The following is a 22,046-nucleotide window of genomic DNA, read 5'->3' as shown; positions in this document are numbered from 1 at the left end:
GGTTGGTAGATGGTACGGCTAATCACTCGGAGGCTCCTACCGGTAAATCAAGTTAGGTGTGATCCTCTTTAAAAAAAATTAAATTTTATTATCTACAATTTACGTACACACGAATGTTTTTAATGATATTATTTATATCTTATAATAGAGACATATTTATAGGTATATGAATGTGGTGCGTGTGTGTCAATAATAAAAAAGATAAGATAGGCATGAAGTTACTTGTTTTTTCTTTCCTGGGGGTGGGGGGTGGGGGCAGCCTTGAGCAACAATCCTGATTCCTGATTCGTCACCGCATCGAATTATGTCCGGCTTGATGTAGAAGCGCAAGACAACATACGAACAGCAGCTGTTGCTGTTGCCACGGTTGCTGCTCCATTATTGCTGGTCGATGGCAGTTCAGTGAGCAATCAATCTCTTAGGCAATCAATCAGACAGAGGCATCAAGCGAGCGCGAGAGGGAATACGGCGAGGGGCCTATCAGGATGGCCCAACTGCTTATAGCGCCGTCCAATCGCGAGACGGACGAGGCGCCGTCGTGGGAACGGAGCCGTACCACGCTGCCTGCTGCCGTTTCGGTGTGCCCCGCACGTCCGTCTCGTCTCAAGATTCTTCCCAGTTCCGCGGCGGGTTCGCCGGCCTCGAAATTGCTTGCGAACCAAGCGGAGAATGGAGGAAAGCGACCGAGCGGGGCCGCGCAGCCGCGGGCGGCTGTCCGAGAGCGCAGCGAGGACGGGAATAAGCCGCCGAATATGCCGCTGCCTCGCGCCTCCGCAAAACGTGACGAGTCGCTGCTGCGCGCGTGCATCGATCGCGCCCGGGAAAAGATGAGGAACTTGCCTGCCAATGGGATCTTTACCGGTCGGTCATCGGTGAAAAGAAGAACTTGGACGCTTGGAGTACGAACAAGTTCCTCGGAAAATTGACACTCGGGCTTGCTCAACAATTACGGAGCCAACTCGCCCGCCCATTCCTCACAATAGAGGATAGAGGCTAAACGCAGAGGTAGCAGTACTATTTCGATGGGACTGGCTGATTAGAGCAGGAAGACAGTCTCTGCTTAACACATGATGGCTCATGGCTCCACAAAATAATTCAGATGCGTCTACATAAGAGCACAGCTCACACTGGCTTGCTGTGCTGTCCAGTAGGAGAGTTAGTTTCCTGAAGGGAGATATTTTTGCATGTCTCGTGCTTCCAGAACCGCGCCGCATGAAAGAATAGAACGAGACGCAAAAAGGAAGCACAAGACCGGCTTTATTTTACCACACTTTCAGTAAACGGAGTGAACATGCACGAAAGAAGAAGAATATGCCACCGTGAGGTTAGAGGGGGCTAGGGTTAGAGGTGGGTTTACCTGTGCAAGGTTTAGAGGGATACTTGAAGAGATGGTTGGACCGACGGTGTGGTGATACGGTGAGACAGTGTGACGCTACGAGAGCTGTAGGTGATCTGAGGATGGTGAGCGGTGCCAATATCGGAGGAGTGCAAAAATGTATTAGTTAGCGTAGTGATATTAGTGGATTCGATAGTAGGAGAGCCGCCAGAGATAGTTTAAAGCGGGTGGGGTGGAAATGGGAGCGACAAAAGGAAAGAAGAAACCGGTGCCGAAAGAAAGACTGACGTGAGAATGAACAAGACCCAACTGAGGTCGGATTCTGATCGGATACATGAGATTCGTCAGCTGAAAAGATGTTAAAAAAAGCTACTGAAGTATAGGAACACCCCTATTTTATTTAGCTCCATTTGTACAAGATGGTCAATTTATATACAACCAGCTACTAGTAGAACAGGAAAAAAGAAGCCGAAAGTGCGCTCTTCAGAGGAAGAGCATCCAAAAAACTGACGAAAAAACAGAAGCCTAAAAGCTTCTTCGTCGATTGCTCTGCTGCGATACCGCGACACTATCTGCAGCCGGCAGCAAGGTACACTACGTACAGTCTCTCTCTGCCTCTCCGGTCCGTCGCGTTGTACGTACAAAACCGTATACACAACAACGTCGGTATTCATCACCGTATCTCTACGGCGATACACGCCCGCCATGGTCTACCAGTCTGCCTCTGCTCTGAAGGCCTTCAGGTTGGCTGCTCCATTGCTCGGGCGCCTCCTCCGCTCACGATCCACGGGTGAGCTGCATTACAAAAACAACAATCAGATTTGTTAGATTCCTGGATCAAAAGCCTAAGCAAAACAGGTTAAAATCCGAAGAGCGTTTCAGATCCAAGAGAAAGGATTCTGTTCTGACACTCACCGAGGACTTGCTCGGCGGAGAACCTCCTCCAGGCATCGCGGCACATCATGCGCCTCATGAGGTCCTTGGCCGCCGTGGACACGCCGCCGAACAGCCTTGGCGGGAACCGCACGCTGCCCCGCAGCACGGCCGCTAGCACCTCCGCCGCGGTCTCGCCGCCAAAGGGGAGGGCGCCGCCCGAGAGCAGCACGTACATCACCACCCCGGCGCTCCACACGTCCGCCTTCGCGCCGTACTCGTCGCCTGCCACCACCTCGGGCGCCACGTAGTGGGGCGTCCCCACGAGCCCCTCCGCGCGGCCCAAGCCCCCCGCGCCTATCCACGCTGCGGACCCGAAGTCCGCGAGCCGCAAGCGAGGGACCTCGGCCTCGCCGTTCTCCTCCTCCTCGCCGTCGCCGGCGGCGTCGATGAGGACGTTGTCGGGCTTGACGTCGCGGTGGGCCACCCCGCGGCGGTGGCAGAGCGTGAGCGCCTGGGAGAGCTGCGCGACGACCGCGGCTGCCACGGGCTCCGGCACGGGCGCGCCGCGGCGGAGGCGGATCCAGTCGAGCAGGTCCGGGCCGGAGCACAGGCTCATCACCATGTGGGTCCACATCTCGTCCTCGTACACCGCGTGCACCTGCACCACACCCGTGTTGCCCTTGCTGGCGAGCTGGGCCAGCTTGGGCTCCGTCTCCGCGAGCTCGCGGTCGAGGTCGTCGGCGAGCTGCGACCGGTCCACGGACTTGACGGCGAAGGCCTCGCCGGTGGCGCGCGACGTGCAGCGGTGGACCACGCCGAAGCGGCCGCGACCGATCTCCTCGCCGATCTCGTAGTCCCTCTTCAGCTCCGCACTCATAGTTCAGTAATTTCGCTGTGATTTTTGGGTTAGCTCGATCGGAGGAGGACGGTGGTCTATTTAAAGACACGAGCGCGAGCATCGGGCTAGCAGAATATTCGGATACTGCCGAAGCGGGATTCGGCTTTTCTGTTGTTCCGATTATGCCCTTAAGCTTAATTAGCAAGCTCATTTCGTTTCAGGGCGCAAAGCACCTAGCAAAAGTTTTCCATGGGAATAGATTCAGGAAACTTCAAAGTAAATCCCTACCGTATACCATAGATGAGCCAAGTACAAACAGGGGCAGGTCTAAGAGGGACAGGGGGCCCTCTGATGCTCTACGGAGAAAAAAGAAGAGAGATAAAGGGGAGAAAAAGAGTGAGATGAAGAAAAAGAGGGGTGTTGAAGAAGTGGAGAGGAAGAAGAAGATACTCTCTCTAACCATGTATTCTGCATCCGTCACTTAGTACAAATATGAACAAAGAATTTAGTTAGCTATTATATACCTCAAGAAAAGGGAAGAGTTAAAAATGTTTGCCACACAAATGTGCTGGAAAATGGTTACATGGAATGTGCAGTTAAATAATCATAAACTGTGATTAACAACGCTTTTGTTTGAACCAGGAAGGAGTTTATAAAATAATGAGTTCCAATAGTGGCCAATGTATTGAAATACAATGCAAACGATTTTCCTCTTTCATAAGCATCTAATTGATCCCATGGTCTACCTGTGAATTGTGACTGCACGACATAGTCTGTCAGTAGAAAAGGTCATGTGAAGCACCAACTCATTAGATTCATCGAAGCGTATCAGTATCAAAATTTGCTTCTGCGACCAGGTCCAAGTAAGGACGTTGTTTTCATTTGGGATTTTTCTACAGGGACCTATCACAATACCGACAACATAGAGCATATTCTAGAACGGAGGGTATAATCGGAAATCTGTACTAGAGCGTTTGCATTGGGGTGCGTGCTCCGGGGTAATTGTAAACTTTGGTTGGATTCCTTTTTTCGTTCTGGATCTGTTTTTTGTTTCTGTTTTCTTGCACCTGAAAATGGGATAATTAGGTGGGGACTCAATCGCCAAATGTCACTTGTCACTGGCGGTTGTTGTGGGGTCTGCTTTGATTAATGGAGAGAGTGCTGATGCTTCTACTGTTCTACAGAGGATTTTGAGGGAGAACCAGTGTTTTCTGATGAGTCAGTAGCACCCACCAATTATGCATACCCATAAGTTCAGATAACTCAAATCAATTGAAGTTTCCAAATCATGGGTGCCGTCTGGTTCACAAAAAGATGGTTTCGTGAAGGAAAACGAAACATCATGTTGCTCAGTGGAAATACATTCACATGCCGGCCGGGCGGCCGGCAAGGTTTACCCTTTTTTCTTTTCTTCCGAAGAACAATGGTACGCCTTTGCTTCATGTCCAGTCTTTGCGCATGAACACGACTATCTGTAACCAAAGTCTACCAATTTTCTCCATGTCCAGTGCTCTCTACTCCTCCTCCTCCACTGTTTTTATTTTGGGAATATCGAGTGCCACGGCCATCTGAGAATGAGTATATTCTATGGGATGGAGGAGCCCAGGAGCCGTTGGATTTAAAACTGGAAGGAATCTAGTTTGGTGGCACGATACGTTGTTCAATGCTAACAAATGTAAACTTATTCATCAGCAACTTGATCATCGTCTGATCTGTATTCTGTATTGTGTCATGTTGCTTGTCGGGTGCGGTGCGTGCCACCTCGACGCAGGCGGCTTTAATCCTGTAGGCCCCCTCCCAACCCCACCACCACCACGACAGTGGGGCGCACAGCCGGGGCCCGGGGGAAGGACTGGTGATAAGCACGCGCGCTCCAGAGCCCCGCCATAACGTCCCTTTAACGGCTCTTCGAGAACGTTTCGGCCGTCGTCGCGGAGGGGCCTTTCCGGACGGCCAAAGTACGATCGAGCGCGGCCACCAATGGCGGCCCGGCGCGTCGCCGTCCGCGGCCAATCGGGGGAGCACAACGCGCGGCCACGCAACCGGAGGCGCCCTGTCCACCTCTCCTCGCGCTTTTCACGGTTGCCCGGACGACGTTCCCGTCTGATAGGTAGGCGTGGCTATTATACCCGTGCCGTACGTGGCCGATCCGGCTATCGCGGGCGCCTCCGGTTTTGGCTCTGGCTTTGTGACCCGTACGGCGGGATATGGTTTGATTATTAAAAGCGAGTGGAGTGGAGCAGCAACCTCCTGCTAATCACTTTGTGTTGCTTAGGCCCCTTGATCACTTTTAAAAGCGAGTGGAGTGGAGCAGCAACCTCCTGCTAATCACTTTGTGTTGCTTAGGTCCCTTGATCACTTTGTTAATGGAAGCTTGTGCTGCCCAGCGACGAAGTTAGGATCTAAATGAAGGGGTGTACTACCATTAAAAACACAAAAAAGTTCAAAACACTGATCATCCTAACTGTTTTTAATAGTACTTTTGGAGAGGACCGTGAGGTCCCCTAAGTGCTGGGCTTATAATTATGGCATATCTCAAATTCTCTATTGGTTATCATTTCCCTACGAAGAGGAGAAAGAAAAATATCAGTCTCTCTTCATGACTTTGCTATATCCGTCACTAGACATATCTATACTATTTTGATTTTATAAATGGAGTCACGTATGCCCTCACGCTTTGGTGCAATCGATTACTTTTTTGATCGAGATTCGTTAGGGACTTTGTAGGGATTAGAATAAAAGATCCAAAAGAGTTCTTTTGCTTTTTGCAGGTGTTGTTCCCACGGTTTTCAATTCACGAGGTTTTTGCAGAAGATGGCGGTTTCTGTCAGGAGCAGAGCTAGCTGAAAGATCACCGGATCATTATCTTTGTACGACAGGGTTAATACTTTCTGTTAATTACAAGATTCCTCGACAATGGGCTCTTAAAAAATGAGAGTAACTTTGGTTCTTATGATAGTGGACAGTGTACTGCCCTGGAGATGAGCAAAGCTGGCAAATACAGCTGCCGCCTTGTTGTTGGGAATTTTATATTTATTTGTAGAAGAAGCTTAATTTAGTCCTACGATTGCTTTGCTCTGAAGACAAAGACTGCCTTGAGTGCTACTATATTGTTTTTGAGGAAATGAGTGCTATTATATTAGCCTTGAGTGCTATTATATTGTTTTTGAGGAAATGATTGCTATTATATTAGTTTGGTACTAGCAGCCGGCAAGCAAAAGTGGATGCTCACTATATTTTCATATTAGCGAGAATAATTATTTTTCACTAAAATTGCAAGTATTATACGATAAGATAGATATTCATCGTACGTAGATTTCTCCACCTTCTTGGAGAACCCTTAACATGAGATCTTAATTCAAGTGACGTCATCCGTAAAGCATTTTAGTTTGCAACGAGGTAATGACTCATTACCAGAAATACTTTTGTGGTAAGAAGAAATCTTAGCCACTTTCAATGCCTTATTTCTTATGTGATATCTAAGAGTGGAGAGAGAAAGAAATTGATGTTAAAAAAAATAAGCTTTTAATATATGTATTCATGTGTGTTACTAGTTTCTTTAGGTCTTCTAAGACAATTAATTGTCTCACAAGTGATGCATTTATCTATGATAGCTTAAAAAAGCTAGTTTCTTTCTTAAGAAACAACCTCTTTCACTTCTATCTTTAAATTACTTGCCAAATTAATTTTTTATCTAGCTAAACATTTAATTAATGTCTAAGAAACTAACCAGATAGAGCACTGGAAGAGGTCTTATGGTTCGACTATGTTCCAGCACAATGGCTGCAGTAAATCAGCTCGCGTGCAATTTAGTGGTCAATCTAATCCGATCCGTCAAGCACGGGCCACGCAAAATTTCGCAGAGAATAAAAAAACTCGTCAAGAAACACAAGTACACGTACACATGAAGAATCATTAGAGAATTCCACCGTCCAAAATTTCGATCGATCTAATTGTCCAAATTCGACGGAGCGTCGACCAAGTAAAGAATTATATATTCATATGCCGTGCCGTATGGCTTATTAGTCCCAACGTTTCAACGTATCACTTTGACTGCCGCTTTGGCTGACCTCACACATGACGTCGGGCCCAGTAGTCGTGCCGCGCTCCCACACATCATGCCGGTCCAGAAGCTAGTCCCTGTCGCGTGACAAGGACGCATGCATGCATGGCGCGGTTTGGTTTGATGCCATTGGCTGATAGCCTTCAGCGTTCAAACTGCACAAATTGACTTGAGAACCTTGGCATGGAGAACAAGAACTCGCACGCACTGGTTTCTTGAAGCCGGACCGAAGACGCCAATGATTATTCCGTTTCCCTTCTCGAGAAATGGTTCTGGGATTCAAAGCACGCACACGGCTGCTGTTCAGAATTCAGACAGTTTGACGGGCGAAGCATATTGATTCGTGCTCTTTGGTCGTTGATGCCCTCCTGAGGTCGTTGCATGCTTGTTGCAGCCTTCAGCCTTTGACAAAGCACAGCCATACAGGAGTGCATGCATGGCTGACGCATCAAAGCATCTCTCTGCACCATTAACTCCGTTGTCAAATAGATATTGATTTAGAAATTTAATTTAATTTTTAAATAGATGTCGTTTTAGTTTTAAAGGTGGTATTTTACTACAGTGTAGTGGATTAGTGGCTTATGTACCATTGATTGAATGTTGAAGAAATCGAGAGGGATAAACATATCATGTATGAAAGAATTTATTGTAACTTGTTCTATGTGCCGAAAGCTAAAACAATATCTAAAATAGAACGAATGTAGTACTAAAAAATATGTTTCACCGTCGGCTCCAAAACCACCTTTACTGTCAGTTTTAGAGCCGACGGTAGATAACAGATAGTGATAATCGGAGGATTATCACTGTCGGTTACCAAACCAGCAGTGTTGCCCATTCTAGAAAACAAAAAATAAATAAAATGAGCTGGCTTAGCTGCCGCTCCCCGGTGCTCCCCGCCGCCGCTGGGCACCGTTGCGGTAGTATTACTCACAAATAATCACAAACATCCAAAGACCTTAACATCATTAAGCCATCACTGACAGTACCGCGAGCAACAAATGAGCATCAAACACCACAGATATAGCATATTCCGGCTGGTGAACAGAACATCGATCACATGTCCAGCCACCGTTTAGTAAATAGCAACTCACAATAGACAATACAGAAAAAGGCATGATGATAAAACAAACAGCAAAGCCGCCCAATACAAGTCCTCAGGCTCCAAACTGGCAGCAGCTCACCAACACGACGGTAAGATCATACCAGCTGGTCAACACAAATAGAACAGCGATGCTCACACACGCCACCAGCGGCACCGGCTCAGAAGAAGACAATGACAAAAACACACCATAACAACGATCGCGAACGCGGATCAACACACAGCAGCCAAGCCCGTAAGAATCAGAGCATAATCTGCGCCAGCTCCACCCTGCTGCTTGCAACCACCCACCTCTTCGCCCTGGACTCTCTCCGGCTGAGCACCACCCAGTAGAGCACCCGGTAGAGGAGGAAGAAGCCGAACAGCACCTGCACGCCGGTCCATCGCTCCTTCGTCTTGAGCCCCTTCTCCGCCAGCTCGTCATGCACCATCTTCGAGCACTCCGCCCTGCTTGCCGCCGCTGCCCACGTGTCTGAGGAGGCCGGTGGTGGGGATTGGAGGAGGGGATCAGAGGAGGCCAGCGGTGGGGTTTCGAGGAGGGGATCGGAGGAGGCCAGTGGTGGGAATCTGAGATAACTAGAGAGAGGATATGTGATCGAGGAGGAGAGAGCAGCGAGACTTAAGAAAAATCTATGGAGTCAGACTCGAGCACCGAGCCAAAATTGGATTCTACAAAATATTCGGGTTCATTCACGTTTCACTGCCGGTTGATATTTTGAATCAGCAATGATACTAATCGGTTCATATTATAGACCGATAATGATACTTATTTTTATCGTCGGTTTACGCTCATATAAAACTGTAATTACTGAATTTAGTTACGAAACAGTAGTGATACATCATCGTAACAAATCGACAATAATAAATCTATATATAAAGTGTATTATGTAGTAGTGCTGCTGGAGACCTTATGGCAGAAACTAGTCGCAGCAGCCTTCGACAAGCGAGGTAGCCGAAGCATCATCTCGCGTGTAGGGTTTGACACCGAGGGACACGATGGGAACCGGTCTTCGGATCTTAATTTTAAGCTAGCTCTCCTGATAAGCAGATTAGGCCCTGAGTGAGATGATGCCGGGAGTCAACAACGCTTATTTATGTAATGCAAAGCAAGAAAGGTTCTGTTTCTGCCTCCTGCCAATTCACTCCGTTGAAATCAAACACTCTCTAATGAAAGCGGGTCAATGGTCCGCCTATTAATTCTTTGAAAGTTTGTAGAGAACATACAATCACCAGGTAATTGATTTAATTAATTAAACCCTGGCCCTTTTCACACTTTCTCGAATCAGCGTACGTACGTGGCGACCTGTCTTTCTTCCGTCCTCCCTTAAAGAAAAGGTAATTTCTGACCGGGCGGGGGCATGCGGCATCTGTCTGCCCACAACGCCGCTGCCAGTTTGCCATGTCTCCCGAGCGTCTCCAGAGCTTCCCACGGACACGGCGCGTAGCCCCATCCGCGCCGTTCTGCGCGCGTTGCAGGCCGCTGCACGGTCGTCGCGCTGCCATCCGACCCGGACGCCGACCGCACCGGCGCCCTTCCGGCCGGGAAACGGCCGCCAATCCCACAGCTCCGTACGTGCGTGGGCGCTCCACCTTTTGGCTGGCCCCCGGACGGCGCAGAGACAACGGCCGTGAGCGCCTCGCGCGCGTCTGCTGCCGGCGTTCGGATTAATGAGAGGATGCAGAGGCGAAGGGAGGGACCCGGTACTGGATAGCTGCGCTCGCTCGGCTCGTGCTCCAGACAAGGCTCACTTGGTTGGCTAGCTTTGAGATAAATGTTGCGGTCATGTGGCCGCCATTCGGACGTGCTGCAGTAGCAGGGTTATGCACGTCTCCATAGAAATTTCTTCCGGGTGCACGAGTCTGTGCTCCGTTCCATCACGGTTTGCATTCGGAGGGAAAAGTTCTACTAGACTTTACGCACCTATGACTACTAAAATTATTTATTTGTATTGAAATTGGTATTGAAAAGGTAAGTAAAAAATATTATAAGATAAATAAAAAATCAACGAATAAATAAATATTATATAAAATAAATGAAAATACTAGATAACCCGACACGTCTTGTGGAGTTGCCTTTCCGGCTTCCACTCAAGGGCCGAGGGTGCCGGCTCAGCTGCCTGCTGTCTCATGAAATCGTTGCGGTTGCTCTAAATTCCAATCCGTCTAGCACCCAAAATCTCCCAAAAAGGGCCCAATTTCGATTCGACAGGCCCTCATTCCAAATACAGCAGCATTTTTGTTTATCTCGTTCCAGCAGGTCATTGTGGTAACCTGGTAGGCTTTGGACACGTTCCCCCCCCCCCCCCCCTCTCGATCTGTTTCCCCAGACCGAGCCATCGCCGCCATTGGCGAGACTCACCGGAGCTCGGGCAAATCACCGCACCGCCCTCACCAACGGGTCCTTCCACTTCACAAGCTCGAGGGAAAGTCCTCTGACCCCTCCTTGTCGCTTCCCGGCTGTCGAAAGACCTCCTCCACCGCTCACCGAGCCTCTCTGCCTCTGCGTACCATTGCCAAGCCTTGGTAAGCATCGGTGACATCCTCTCTCCCCTCAAACGGGTTTGTCTTTTGCTCCTCTCCTTGTTCCACCGCTCATCATCGCTCCCCGTGCCCGACGACGAGTTTTGCTCGTGCACCAGCGAGTCCGTCGTCGTGCCTGACCTCGGCTCCGCCGAGAACCTTAGCGTCGATGCCCCCAAATCCTCTCAGCAGTCAGATCTATTTTGGTTGGCCTAGATTAGATTGCCTCTTCACAAACCAATCGCATGACGCTATGTCGCTACATAATCCCAGTCGGGTTGCCTAGTTAGGCTACCACGTCAACGCCCAATCAGTAGCCACGTCAGCATCAATGCCCACGTGTCTAACCATGTTAGCAGAGCCTTTATCCAGTCAGCTTTTCGGTTTACTTTAATTCATGAGAAGTGGCAACTTTTGCACTTTAGCCCCTAAACTTCTCTGTATTTACTTAAAAGCCCTTATCTTTTACAGTTTAGTCCCTAAACTTTCCAAAATTTGTAGATAGGTCCCTTGGGTCCCTTCGTTTTTACAAAAAAGACCTCTAACATTTCTGTTTTATTCAAAACAAATCCTTTTCTTTTTCAGATTGAACCTTAAACTTGTTTTTAGCGTAACTTTCTCGTTATAGCTTCGATTAGATAATTTTTGCGCTCTCGTGTTCGTAGCAGTGTATACTATCTTTTTAGTTATTATTTGGTGTACTGTTCTTAGTTAGTTTTGCTGTGTGTTTTTTCGGTGTGTTCCGAGAGCAAACAAAGAGCAATTCGAGAATCTCCAAGACCAAGTCTTTGAAGAGTCTGAGCATCAAGTTGGAAGAGGCAAGTGTCCTTGAACATTCTGATCCTAGCTTGTCAAATTTTGGTAATGGTATAGCAACATGGAACCTTAGGTCTTAAGCAAAGAGGTGCTAGTGATGTTGGTTACAGTTATGTTGTTTATTTGGTAATTGCTCAAGTGACCTAAGTAAGGACCGGTTCATGGAGTAACAACCCAAAAAGTATCATACCAATCATGATACCAAGTATGGGATAAGCTTGGCCTATTAATTAGTGGATTCCAGTGTTGTGCGTGCCAAACCATAAGAGTGGATGTGTGGGGATGGCTAAGGCCAGAACCATTTAGTTAGTGGTATGAGGTGTGTGGTGGAAGGGAAGAGTGAAATCTTGCTAGAGCTACAAGGTGCAAAAGAGGGCTTCTGGGTGGCATGAACACCACTTTGATGACGGTAAATCCTAGCGTGCGTGCACATACTGGATGAAACTTTGTAACGACCTTGGAGTGATTTTCTAGGTGACACACCATGGGCGTGTGTTAAGTGTTTTGCAAACACGGCAACAAGGAAAACACGGCTCGTCGGGAAAGCTGGACAACCTATACATAGTGTAAATCTAATATATCAGTCGTGCTCACGATCATGAGAGACTTGGATCCTCACATGATTAATTGGTTTGGATTAGTTGTTTTGGTTGGATGGTTCTTGCTTGCCTGTGGAGGGTATCAAGTTAGATGGTTTGGGAACCTAAAGTGGTTTTCAAATAGTTGGGAAACATGTGGAGATATTTCTAGGAGATAGAAGTCTAGTAATGAATCACATAGTTAAATATGATACTTTTATAACTCAACGATAGCATAGTTGGCATTTACGTAAATTTAATCTGTTATAGCATGTTCCTTTATTTAATCTTACATGTCATTTACTTTGCACACTTGCGGAGTATGAGATGTACTCACACTTGCTATTTTCATCCAAATATACATCAAATGTTGCTTAGACAATAAAGGAGAACCATACTACTACATCGATGAAGATGAAGATTATTAGGCTGGTGGACCCCGGTCAATTGCCTGTGGAAGATGGAAGTTTTGTTATGTTATACTAGTGTATTTTAGTTAAAGACTTTGATGTCTTTCTATCTTGTTTAAGTTAAATGTTGTAATAATAGTACTGTGTGTGATACACTGATGAAGTTGTTGCATGTATGAAACTTGATTCTGGCATATATGTGGTTTACATCTGGTTTTGTCACTTTATAAAACTGGGTGTGACATCTCCAACACAGTCCAACACAATCCCTTCAATGGCAAGCGGATCCGAGTCAAAGTCCAAGAAGGGTATGGGCAAGATGGGTGCATATTGGCTTATGTAGTGTAGCCACAGACAGACAATGAATGCTTATGATGACTTTATATATGATGTACTTTACTTTTATCAATGAAATTGTGTGGATTTATCGTTCTGCCAATACATTTTTTCTAAGCCTAATGCATTCGTAGGATTCACTGTCTTCCATGTAGAGGCAGCAATAACTCGTTACTGAACTTTTACAGAATGAAATGACCACACCAAGCAACAACTTTCATAGAGAATATCTGCTCATTTGTCCTTGTGCATAATACTCCCATGCTCCGACCCCCAGCCATGCCCATGCACTCAGTCCATGCACCAGTCCCCAGCCACCATAAATAACCTCACCCTCAGTCGTGAATAGACCACTCCTTCCTCAGCTCTCTCAACTGTAATGTCTTTCTCAGCTCTACCAAGCCCACCCAAGAAATATTGGGGGATTTTCATCCCTCAAGGGGTCGAACCGCCGATTTGCTTCTGTGGTGATCCTTGTAGGCTATGCGAGTCCTAGGACTTTTCCTACACCTATGACAGATGCTTCTTCATGTGTGCCAACTAACAGTACGACCCTCATCAATATGGACCGTATGAGTACCCACCCGTATAGCGACATATATCACTCATGTGGCACTTTTCATACAATCTTATGCAGTATTGTCGGTGTATTAGGAACCAGGGGTCCCTGAATCCCGAGACCGGGCCGGCCATCCGCCACATGTCACCATCCCGCGAGGTCCACCCAGCAGGATAAAAAAAAACTAAGTCCCGGGGGAAGGTGCTCGGGGCCGTAGCCTCTAGGTTCCCGAGCACCCCAGTTCCCCGATGATCCGCAGAGTCCAAGTACCGGGAAGGAAGTGCTCGGGAGGTTTCTCACTTATCCCCGAGTACTGTAGTCCCCCGATGATCCAAACACCGAAGTGCTCGGGAGAGAGTGCTCGGGGCTGCACGTGGCAGCCCCCGAGGACTCGGTTCCCCGAAGGTCCCACCGAAGTGCTCGGAAGAGAGTGCTCTGGGCTGCACGTGGCAGCCCTCGAGGACTCGGTTCCCCGAAGGTCCCACCCAAGTGCTCGGGAGAGAGTGCTCGGGGCTGCACGTGGCAGCCCCCAAGGACTCGGTTCCCCGAAGGTCCCACCGAAGTGCTCGGGAGAAAGTACTCGGGGCTGCACGTGGCAGCCCCCGAGGACTCGGTTCCCCGAAGGTCCCACCGAAGTGCTCGGGAGAGAGTGCTCGGGGCTGCACGTGGCAGCCCCCGAGGACTCGGTTCCCCGAAGGTCCCACCGAAGTGCTCGGGAGAGAGTGCTCGGGGCTGCACGTGGCAGCCCCCGAGGACTCGATTCCCCGAAGGTCTCACCGAAGTGCTCGGGAGAGAGGGCTCGGGGCTGCACGTGGCAGCCCCCGAGGACTCGGTCCCCCTAAGGTTCACGCAAGATCGTCCGACGACCCGAAGGGTCCCATCGTCGGGGTGTCAGCCAGTCAAAGGCCCAATGCCGCATTTAATAGGCACGCGCGGCCTGACATCCTGACATTCTCAGCTGCCCACGCCCCAGTGTCAGACCCTGCCATACACTGGCAGGGGGGCGTGGGTCCATTAAATGCACGGGTCCCGTCCTGTTTCATCCGGGTGCCTCGGGATAACGTTGCCAGAATCGAAGCGCTCCGCCTGCCACCCTGCCCTAGCAGAAGAACAAGACAGGGTGGGCGCACCGGGCACCTCTGAGGCTGCCCGGTGGGCCCCCTTAATGGCGCCTGAGGGCATTCACAGTGGCGGGTGGACGGATGCGCGCCGCATTTTTCCACCGCCCCTGTCACTTCGCCAAGACGGAATGATAACGCCTTTCTCCGTGGCACCTTGGCACTGGCACCCCCTCTTTCCCATTCAGGATATGTCGAGGTCGGCGCGCCTATAAAAGAAAAGGATGGAGAACACGTAAAAGAGGGGACCGTAAGAAGAAAAAGAAAGAGGACGCAGACGCTCGAACCAGCTCAAGCCAAGCTAGAACACGAGAGCCTCAAGCTCTCAGTAAGTGTCTCTCTCTTGTAACCAGATACATCCTTGAAGAATTCCCTTCAAGGACAGATATAACACTCACACAGGAGTAGGGTGTTACGCCCCCATGCGGCCCGAACCTGTCTAAACCCCGGTGCACCCATCTTTCTCGCACTAGGACGATCATCTCCCACCAGCCACTGCATTTATTTCCGTTTCCCGCTTATTTCCCGAAACAAGCTCGTTCAGGATCATCCCCCCGGCCGAATCTCTAAAAGGGGGTCTCTCGGGATCCCTGCGATAGGAGTTCACCCTCCGACAGCTGGCGCGCCAGGTAGGGGGGAATATCCCTGGATTGTTTGTTTCACTTTTTTCCGCAGGAAAAGATGGCCGGTGGGCACCGTCTCCAGCGTTCCGGCTCCACTTCCAGTGATGGAGCGCTGCCCAACGCCAGAGGAGGCCCAGTCACTGCTGCGTACCAGCAACAGCCACCATCCACGTGCGCGCTTTTTCCCGCTCAAGGGGATCAAGGCGTTGGGCCCATCAGGGCCGCCGCCGCCGCTGCCGACGCACTTTCCGACCCCCAGCAGATGGTCGGGACCCCGGCCGCCCGGTCCGCCTCTGGACCGCGTCGGGTGCCACTACGACGCGGGCTCGCTTTCAGCGAGGCTAGCCCAGGTAGCACGCTGCTTGCAGCACATGCTCTCCTTAGGCACCCGCCCGTTCAGGCCACGCTGAACACTCCGGAAGGCCGGTGGATACAAGATGTCGTCGCTTTGGTAGGCACTGCTCGTCGCCAGGTGCAGGCCGGGAGTCCTCGCACCACTTCCCGGCATTGTGCCGCCAGAGCCGTCTCCTCAACGGGCAACACCCGCACGGGCCGAGGGGTCTCCAGGCGGAGTGCCGTCCCCCTGGTCGCATCTGAAGCCCAGGACCTTCGTTTGCACCTTGACGAGCGGAGGGGCCACGAGGATGCCCGAGTTACTCTCGAGCGTCAGCGGGAGACCCGGCAGGGGGTCGGGGCAGAGGACCAGGCTTCCTCTCTCCCGGCCCACGGCCACCGGGGATCCCCGGCTCGCCGCCACTCGCCACCGAGGACCCCCGCTCGCGCTGCGGGGTACGGCACCGGTTGCCGTGCTTTCACCGCCGAGCTCCGCCGGGTCAGGTGGCCTTCCAAGTTCCGCCCCGAGCTGCCGGAGAAGTACGACGGGTCCATCGACCCCATCGAGTTCCTCCAGATCTACACAACGGCCGTCCAAGCGGCCGGAGACAGCGAAAAGGTGATGGCAAACTACTTTCATGTTGCCCTGAGGGGCTCCGCCCGCTCTTGGCTTATGAACTTACCCCCAGGGTCTATCGACTCCTGGGATGACCTGTGCCACCAGTTCGTGGCCAACTTTCAGGGCACGTTTACGCGTCCCGGTTTGGAGTGCGACCTCCACGCCGTCCAACAGCAGGAAGGGGAGACGCTACGGCGCTTTATACAGCGTTTCAGCCAGGTTCGCAACACCATTCCGCGAGTGGCCCCCCACGCTGTTATTGTTGCTTTTCGGCAGGGCGTCCGCGATGAGCGGATGCTCGAAAAGCTAGGTACGCACGAGATTGAGACCACTGCGGAACTCTTCGCACTGGCCGATAAGTGCACCATGGCTGCGGAGGCCAGGGCGTGGCATGCTCCTCGCCCCGCCTCCGACCAGCCGAGTTCTTCCCGCTCCGACAAGCGGGAAAAGAAGAAGAGAAGGAAGCGCGAGGCCGCTCCCGTTGAGCCAACCCAGGTCCCCGCTCACAGGGTGCCGCAAGAGCCCGATCACCGGCAAGAGCGTCGGCCGGGTGTCGATCGACGCCCCGTCAGGGCCCCTGCTCGGGCTCCTCCTCGGGCCTCCATGCCTACGAGGGCCCCGGCTCCAGCAAGGGCACCAGCTCCAGCGAGAGCCCCGGCCCCTGGCCGAGCTCCCGCTCCAGCGAGGGCCCCCGCTCCCGCGGGGCCCGAGCCAGGTAAATGGTGTCCCATACACCTGACCAGATGGCACGACCTCACGGAGTGTCGTACGGTCAAAGGACTCGTGGAGCAGCGCCAGAGGGAGCGTGACGAGTTCCATGGAGGAGGCGATACTGAGGTCGCCCCCAACAACGCCGAGCTCGGCTTCCAGGAGCCCGAGCACACCGTCGCCTTCATCGACGGGGGCGCGTATACACCCTGCTCGCGCCGTGGCATCAAGGTCATGCGACGCGAAGTGTGCTCGGCAACCCCGAGCGAGGAGGCCGCAAGGCCCCTAAGGTGGTCGGATGTTCCGATCACGTTCAGCATGGCTAATCACCCCGCCAGTACTGCAGCCGTGGGACGGCTACCTCTGGTAGTGTCTCCCACTATCTGCAATATCAAGGTCGGCAGAGTGCTGATCGACGGTGGTGCCGGCCTCAACCTCCTTTCCAAGGAGGCTTTTGAGAAGCTGCAGGTGTCCTCCCGACGCCTAAAGCCGTCGCTCCCTTTCTGTGGAGTGACCCCTGGGCACTCCCTGCCCCTCGGGCAGGTTGAGTTGCCTGTCACGTTCGGGAGCCGGGACAACTTCCGCACGGAGTGCGTCCTCTTCGATGTCGCGGAGCTCCCTCTCCCCTACAACGCCATCCTCGGGCGTCCGGCGCTTGCCAAGTTTATGATGGCCGTGCATTATGCATACCTTACGGTTAAGATGCCCGGCCCCGCAGGCTCTATCTCTGTGATCGCCGACTCTGGCGGCGCCGTCTCCTGCGCTGAACAATCATACATGGCTCTGGTCTCAGCACAGGCCGAGGTCGATGGCTCTACAGGGGGCCCGGGACCCTCTTCATCCAGACCCCGACTCGCCGCCGACACCTCTGTTCCAATGAAGGAGGTCGTGGTGGGCGAAGACGCTACCCAGGTTGTCCGTATCGGCGGCGACCTGGGCAGCAAATAGGAAAGCGCACTCGTCGACTTCCTCCGGGCTAACGTAGACGTTTTTGCCTGGCAACCGTCCGACATGCCCGGGATCCCTAGGGAGGTGATCGAGCATCACTTGGCTGTGCGTCCAGACGCCCGCCCAGTGAAGCAGAAGGTCCGGCGGCAGGCGCCAGAATGCCAGGAGTTTATCCGCGAGCAGGTTAGCAAGCTCCTCGGCGCCGGATTCATCCGAGAAGTCCTCCACCCCGACTGGCTAGCAAACCCAGTCATCGTCCCGAAGGCCAACGGCAAGATCCGCATGTGCGTGGACTACACCGACCTAAATAAGGCTTGCCCTAAAGATCCCTTCCCCTTACCTCGCATTGATCAAATTATAGATTCAACTGCGGGATGCGATCTTTTATGCTTTCTAGATGCAAACTCTGGGTATCACCAGATTCGCATGGCCGTAGGGGACGAGGAAAAAACTGCTTTTACCACCCCGGTAGGGACTTATTGCTACATGTCAATGCCTTTCGGCTTGCGCAACGCTGGATCCTCTTTCCAGCGCGCTATTCGTATCACTCTTAACTCGCAGGTTGGCCGCAACGTCGAGGCTTACATCGACGATCTCGTGGTCAAAACCCGAGACCGCGCCACCCTGCTCGAGGACCTTGCCGAGACTTTCAACAGTCTCCGCTCTACCCGCCTCAAGCTCAACCCGGAGAAATGTGTCTTCGGGGTGCCGGCGGGCAAGCTCCTTGGTTTCTTGGTCTCTGGCCGAGGGATCGAGGTCAATCCAGAGAAGATCCGGGCCATCGAGCAGATGCGACCCCCGGTTCGACTCAAGGAGGTCTAGCACCTCGCCGGCTGCATGGCAGCCCTCGGGCGCTTCATCTCCAAGCTCGGGGAGCGAGGGCTCCCCCTCTTCAAGCTTTTGAAGAAATCCGGTCGTTTTGACTGGACGCCGGAGGCCGAGGAGGCCTTCCGCGACTTAAAGAAGTACCTTACTTCGCCACCCGTGTTGGTGGCTCCCTCTCAAGGTGAGCCCCTGCTACTTTATTTTTCGGCCACTCCTCAGGTCGTGAGCATAGTGCTGGTGGTGGAGCGCGACGAGTGTTCGGGGCCGGGTGCTGGGTCCCAGCTCCCAGAGGCCCCCGACCTCTCACTTGTCCTCGTGGCTCCCCCTGGGCAAGGGGTCGAACCCGAGCACACTGCTCTTCCCAGCCAAGGAATCGAGCCCGAGTGCCTGGCCAGCCCCGACCATGCCGCCAACCCTGGGGGCTGCGGCAGCCCCCCGGCTGGGGCCACCGTCCGGGCCCACCGGATACAGCGACCGGTATACTTCGTCAGCGAGGTTCTCCGGGAAGCCAAGACAAGGTATCCCCAGGCGCAGAAGCTACTCTATGCCGTGCTCGTCGCCTCCCGGAAGCTGCGCCACTACTTTCAGGCGCACAAGGTCTCGGTGGTTACCACTTATCCACTGGGACCCATTCTCTGGAACCGGGAAGGCACCGGGCGCGTTGTCAAATGGGCGGTCGAGCTGGCAGAGTTCGACCTGCACTTCGTCTGTCGCCAGGCAATCAAAAGCCAGGCACTCTCCGACTTCTTGGCAGAATGGACACCCGTCCCCTGCGTCATCCCAGAAGAGATCTCTACCTATCCCGGGCACGACGCGCCCGGGTACTGGGTCATGCACTTCGACGGTTCCCTCTCGCTTAAAGGCGCAGGGGCCGGAGTGGTTCTCACCTCCCCAACAGGTGAAGAGCTCCGGTACGTCGTACAGTTGCAGTTCCGCGCATCCAAAAACATGGCGGAGTATGAAGGTCTCATCGCCGGCCTCCGGGCTGCGGTGGGGCTCGGGATTCGTCGCCTCCTGGTCAAAGGGGACTCCCAACTGGTCGTCAACCAGGTATCCAAGGAGTACCAGTGCACGGATCCTCAAATGGCGGCGTACGTGGCTGCAGTCAGGAAGCTCGAGAGACGCTTCGACGGCCTCGAATTGCGGCATATCCCTCGCCGCGACAATGCTCCGGCCGATGAGCTCTCTCGCCTGGCCTCCTCACGTGCGCGCGTCCCTACCGGAGTCTTTGAAGAAAGACTCGCACGGCCTTCCGTCCTGCCTGCCGAACAGGATGAAGGGGAAACCTCGAACTCAATTCAGGGGACCCCGGCGGTGCCCTCAGTGGGAAGCCCCGTCAGGGCGCCACCGTCCGGCGAGTGCGCTGTGCTCGCCGAATGTTCTCAAGATGCCTCGTGGATGTCTGACATCCGAGGGTACTTGAAAGAAAAGTTCCTACCCGAGGATGAGGCGTCTGCCGAAAGAGTTGCTCGGCAGTCCAGGCGCTATGCCATAGTAGATGGGGATCTCTACCGGCGTAGCGCAGGAGGTTTCTACTGGCCTACAGCTCTCCAGGATGCTTCCGAGCTGGTTCGGCGCTGCAGGGCGTGCCAGTTCCATGCAAAGTAGATTCACCAGCCAGCTCAGGCTCTCCATACCATTCCCCTGTCATGGCCTTTCGCGGTCTAGGGTTTGGACATTCTGGGTCCATTCCCCCGAGCAGTCGGGGGCTATGCATACCTATATGTCGCTATCGACAAATTCACCAAGTGGCCGGAGGCGGTCCCAGTCATCAAGGTGACCAAAAACACGGCGCTCCAGTTTATCCGCGGCATCACCAACCGCTTTGGCGTCCCGAACCGGATCATCACCGACAACGGCACCCAGTTCACAAGTGCCTTGTTCGGGGACTATTGCGAAGATCTCGGCATCAAGCTTTGCTTCGCTTCCGTCGCTCATCCTCGGAGTAACGGGCAGGTCGAGCGTGCCAACACGGAGATACTGAAGGGCCTCAAAACCCGGACCTATAACGTGCTCGCTAAGCACGGGAAGGGATGGGTAGACGAGCTGCCAGCCGTGCTGTGGGCCAATCGGACTACGCCAAGCCGCGCCACGGGGGAGACTCCGTTCTTCCTCGTCTATGGCGCCGAAGCAGTCCTCCCCTCCGAGCTCACTCTGGGCTCCCCTCGAGTACATGCATACTCTGAGGGTGAGCAGGAGTTGCAAAGACGCGACGACGTGGACTACCTGGAAGAGCGCCGGCGGCGTGCCGCTGTCCGCGCGGCTCGATACCAGCAGAGTCTGCGGCGTTATCATCTGCGCCATGTCCGGGCCCGGTCTCTCGAGGTGGGGGACCTAGTTCTCCGACGCGTCCAGTCGCGCGAAGGAATGAATAAGCTGTCTCCTGTGTGGGAAGGTCCCTTCACCGTGATCGCGGTCCCGCGGACAGGTTCTTTCAGGTTGGCGACGGAGGAAGGACAGCCACTCCCGAATCCGTGGAACATCGAGCATCTCCGACGCTTCTACCCTTAGATGGTCGTGCTCGCGGCTCAGGTCAGCAAGGCCGGGGGCTTCTCCCCGCCCAAGCAGTCCGAGGGCTTCGCCCCTTGGGTAAGTCGCTGTCGCCCAACCTTGTAAATATTGCACATTCAGTATTTCGATAAGCAATCACTATGTCAAAATATTTTTTCTGGATTCCGTGTGTTTAATCTGTCTGGTGAGGTGCTCGGTTGTGCGAGAAAAAGTTCGCTCTCTCATTTTCCCCGCTGATAAAAGAATCCCAGTCGGTATGCATGCGAGCAGTCGCCGCTGACTTACGTCCGGCATGGTAGGCTGTGGTTTTCGGTGTCGTGGCAGGCTCCCGGGCACTACCGAGTTTCGGGGTGCTCTGGGTAATCCCATCGCTCGAGCCGCTCGAGTAGTCCGGAGCTCGGGCCCTCGGAGCGGGCTGTTGGTGCTCGGTCTGGTCTGTCATGCCCGGGCGCCATCGAATCATAGGACCTCTGAGTTATGCTTCTGCTCGCTCTTGTCCGCCGGTTTGGGTCTTCGAGAGGTCTCGGGTCGAAAACGAGAGCAGTCTATAGTAAGTACCGCACTAACAGAGCGCACCAGACACAGAAATTCTATATTCTCTCTTAAGTCACAGGCTGCCAATCACAAGCAGTTCGGCCGCGAGGGTTCCAATGCCCCGATCTCTGGTCGGCCCCAAGGGTCCTTGGGTGGTCGAGATCACCCGACCCCAGGAGCCTCGTATACCTTTGGGCACTCGGGCACTCCGTTGAAAGAATCAAGTCCCCGGGCACCCGAGCTCGGAAGCACACTCCTCCTGGATCGGTGAGCCGGAAGGCCGACAGCTGTCCGGTGAGTGGTTATATTCAGACAAGTCTGCTTTCAGTAAATTTATCTTCCCGAGTCATTCTCGGGGGCTCTCGCGCCTTAATCTGTTCGGTGAGGTGGTTTCCT

The 22,046-nt window shown here is 52.8% G+C and overlaps 1 protein-coding gene across 1 annotated transcript; it reads right to left on the bottom strand.

Annotated features, from left to right (window-relative positions):
• Positions 1-1,709: 1,709 nt before the first annotated feature.
• On the bottom strand, positions 1,710-3,132 carry LOC133919352 (phosphoenolpyruvate carboxylase kinase 2-like). The gene is made up of 2 exons (XM_062363725.1): positions 2,252-3,132; positions 1,710-2,131 (listed from the first exon to the last, which is right to left on the bottom strand). Exons 1-2 carry the CDS (start codon positions 3,087-3,089, stop codon positions 2,076-2,078), a joined length of 894 nt encoding a protein of 297 aa, XP_062219709.1. The 5' UTR covers positions 3,090-3,132; the 3' UTR covers positions 1,710-2,075.
• Positions 3,133-22,046: the final 18,914 nt, after the last annotated feature.

Source organism: Phragmites australis, chromosome 5, assembly GCF_958298935.1.
Source record: "Phragmites australis chromosome 5, lpPhrAust1.1, whole genome shotgun sequence".
Classification (NCBI taxonomy): Eukaryota; Viridiplantae; Streptophyta; class Magnoliopsida; order Poales; family Poaceae; genus Phragmites; species Phragmites australis.
Note: the sequence above shows the minus strand (reverse complement) of the source record. Positions and strands in the feature narration are given on the sequence as shown.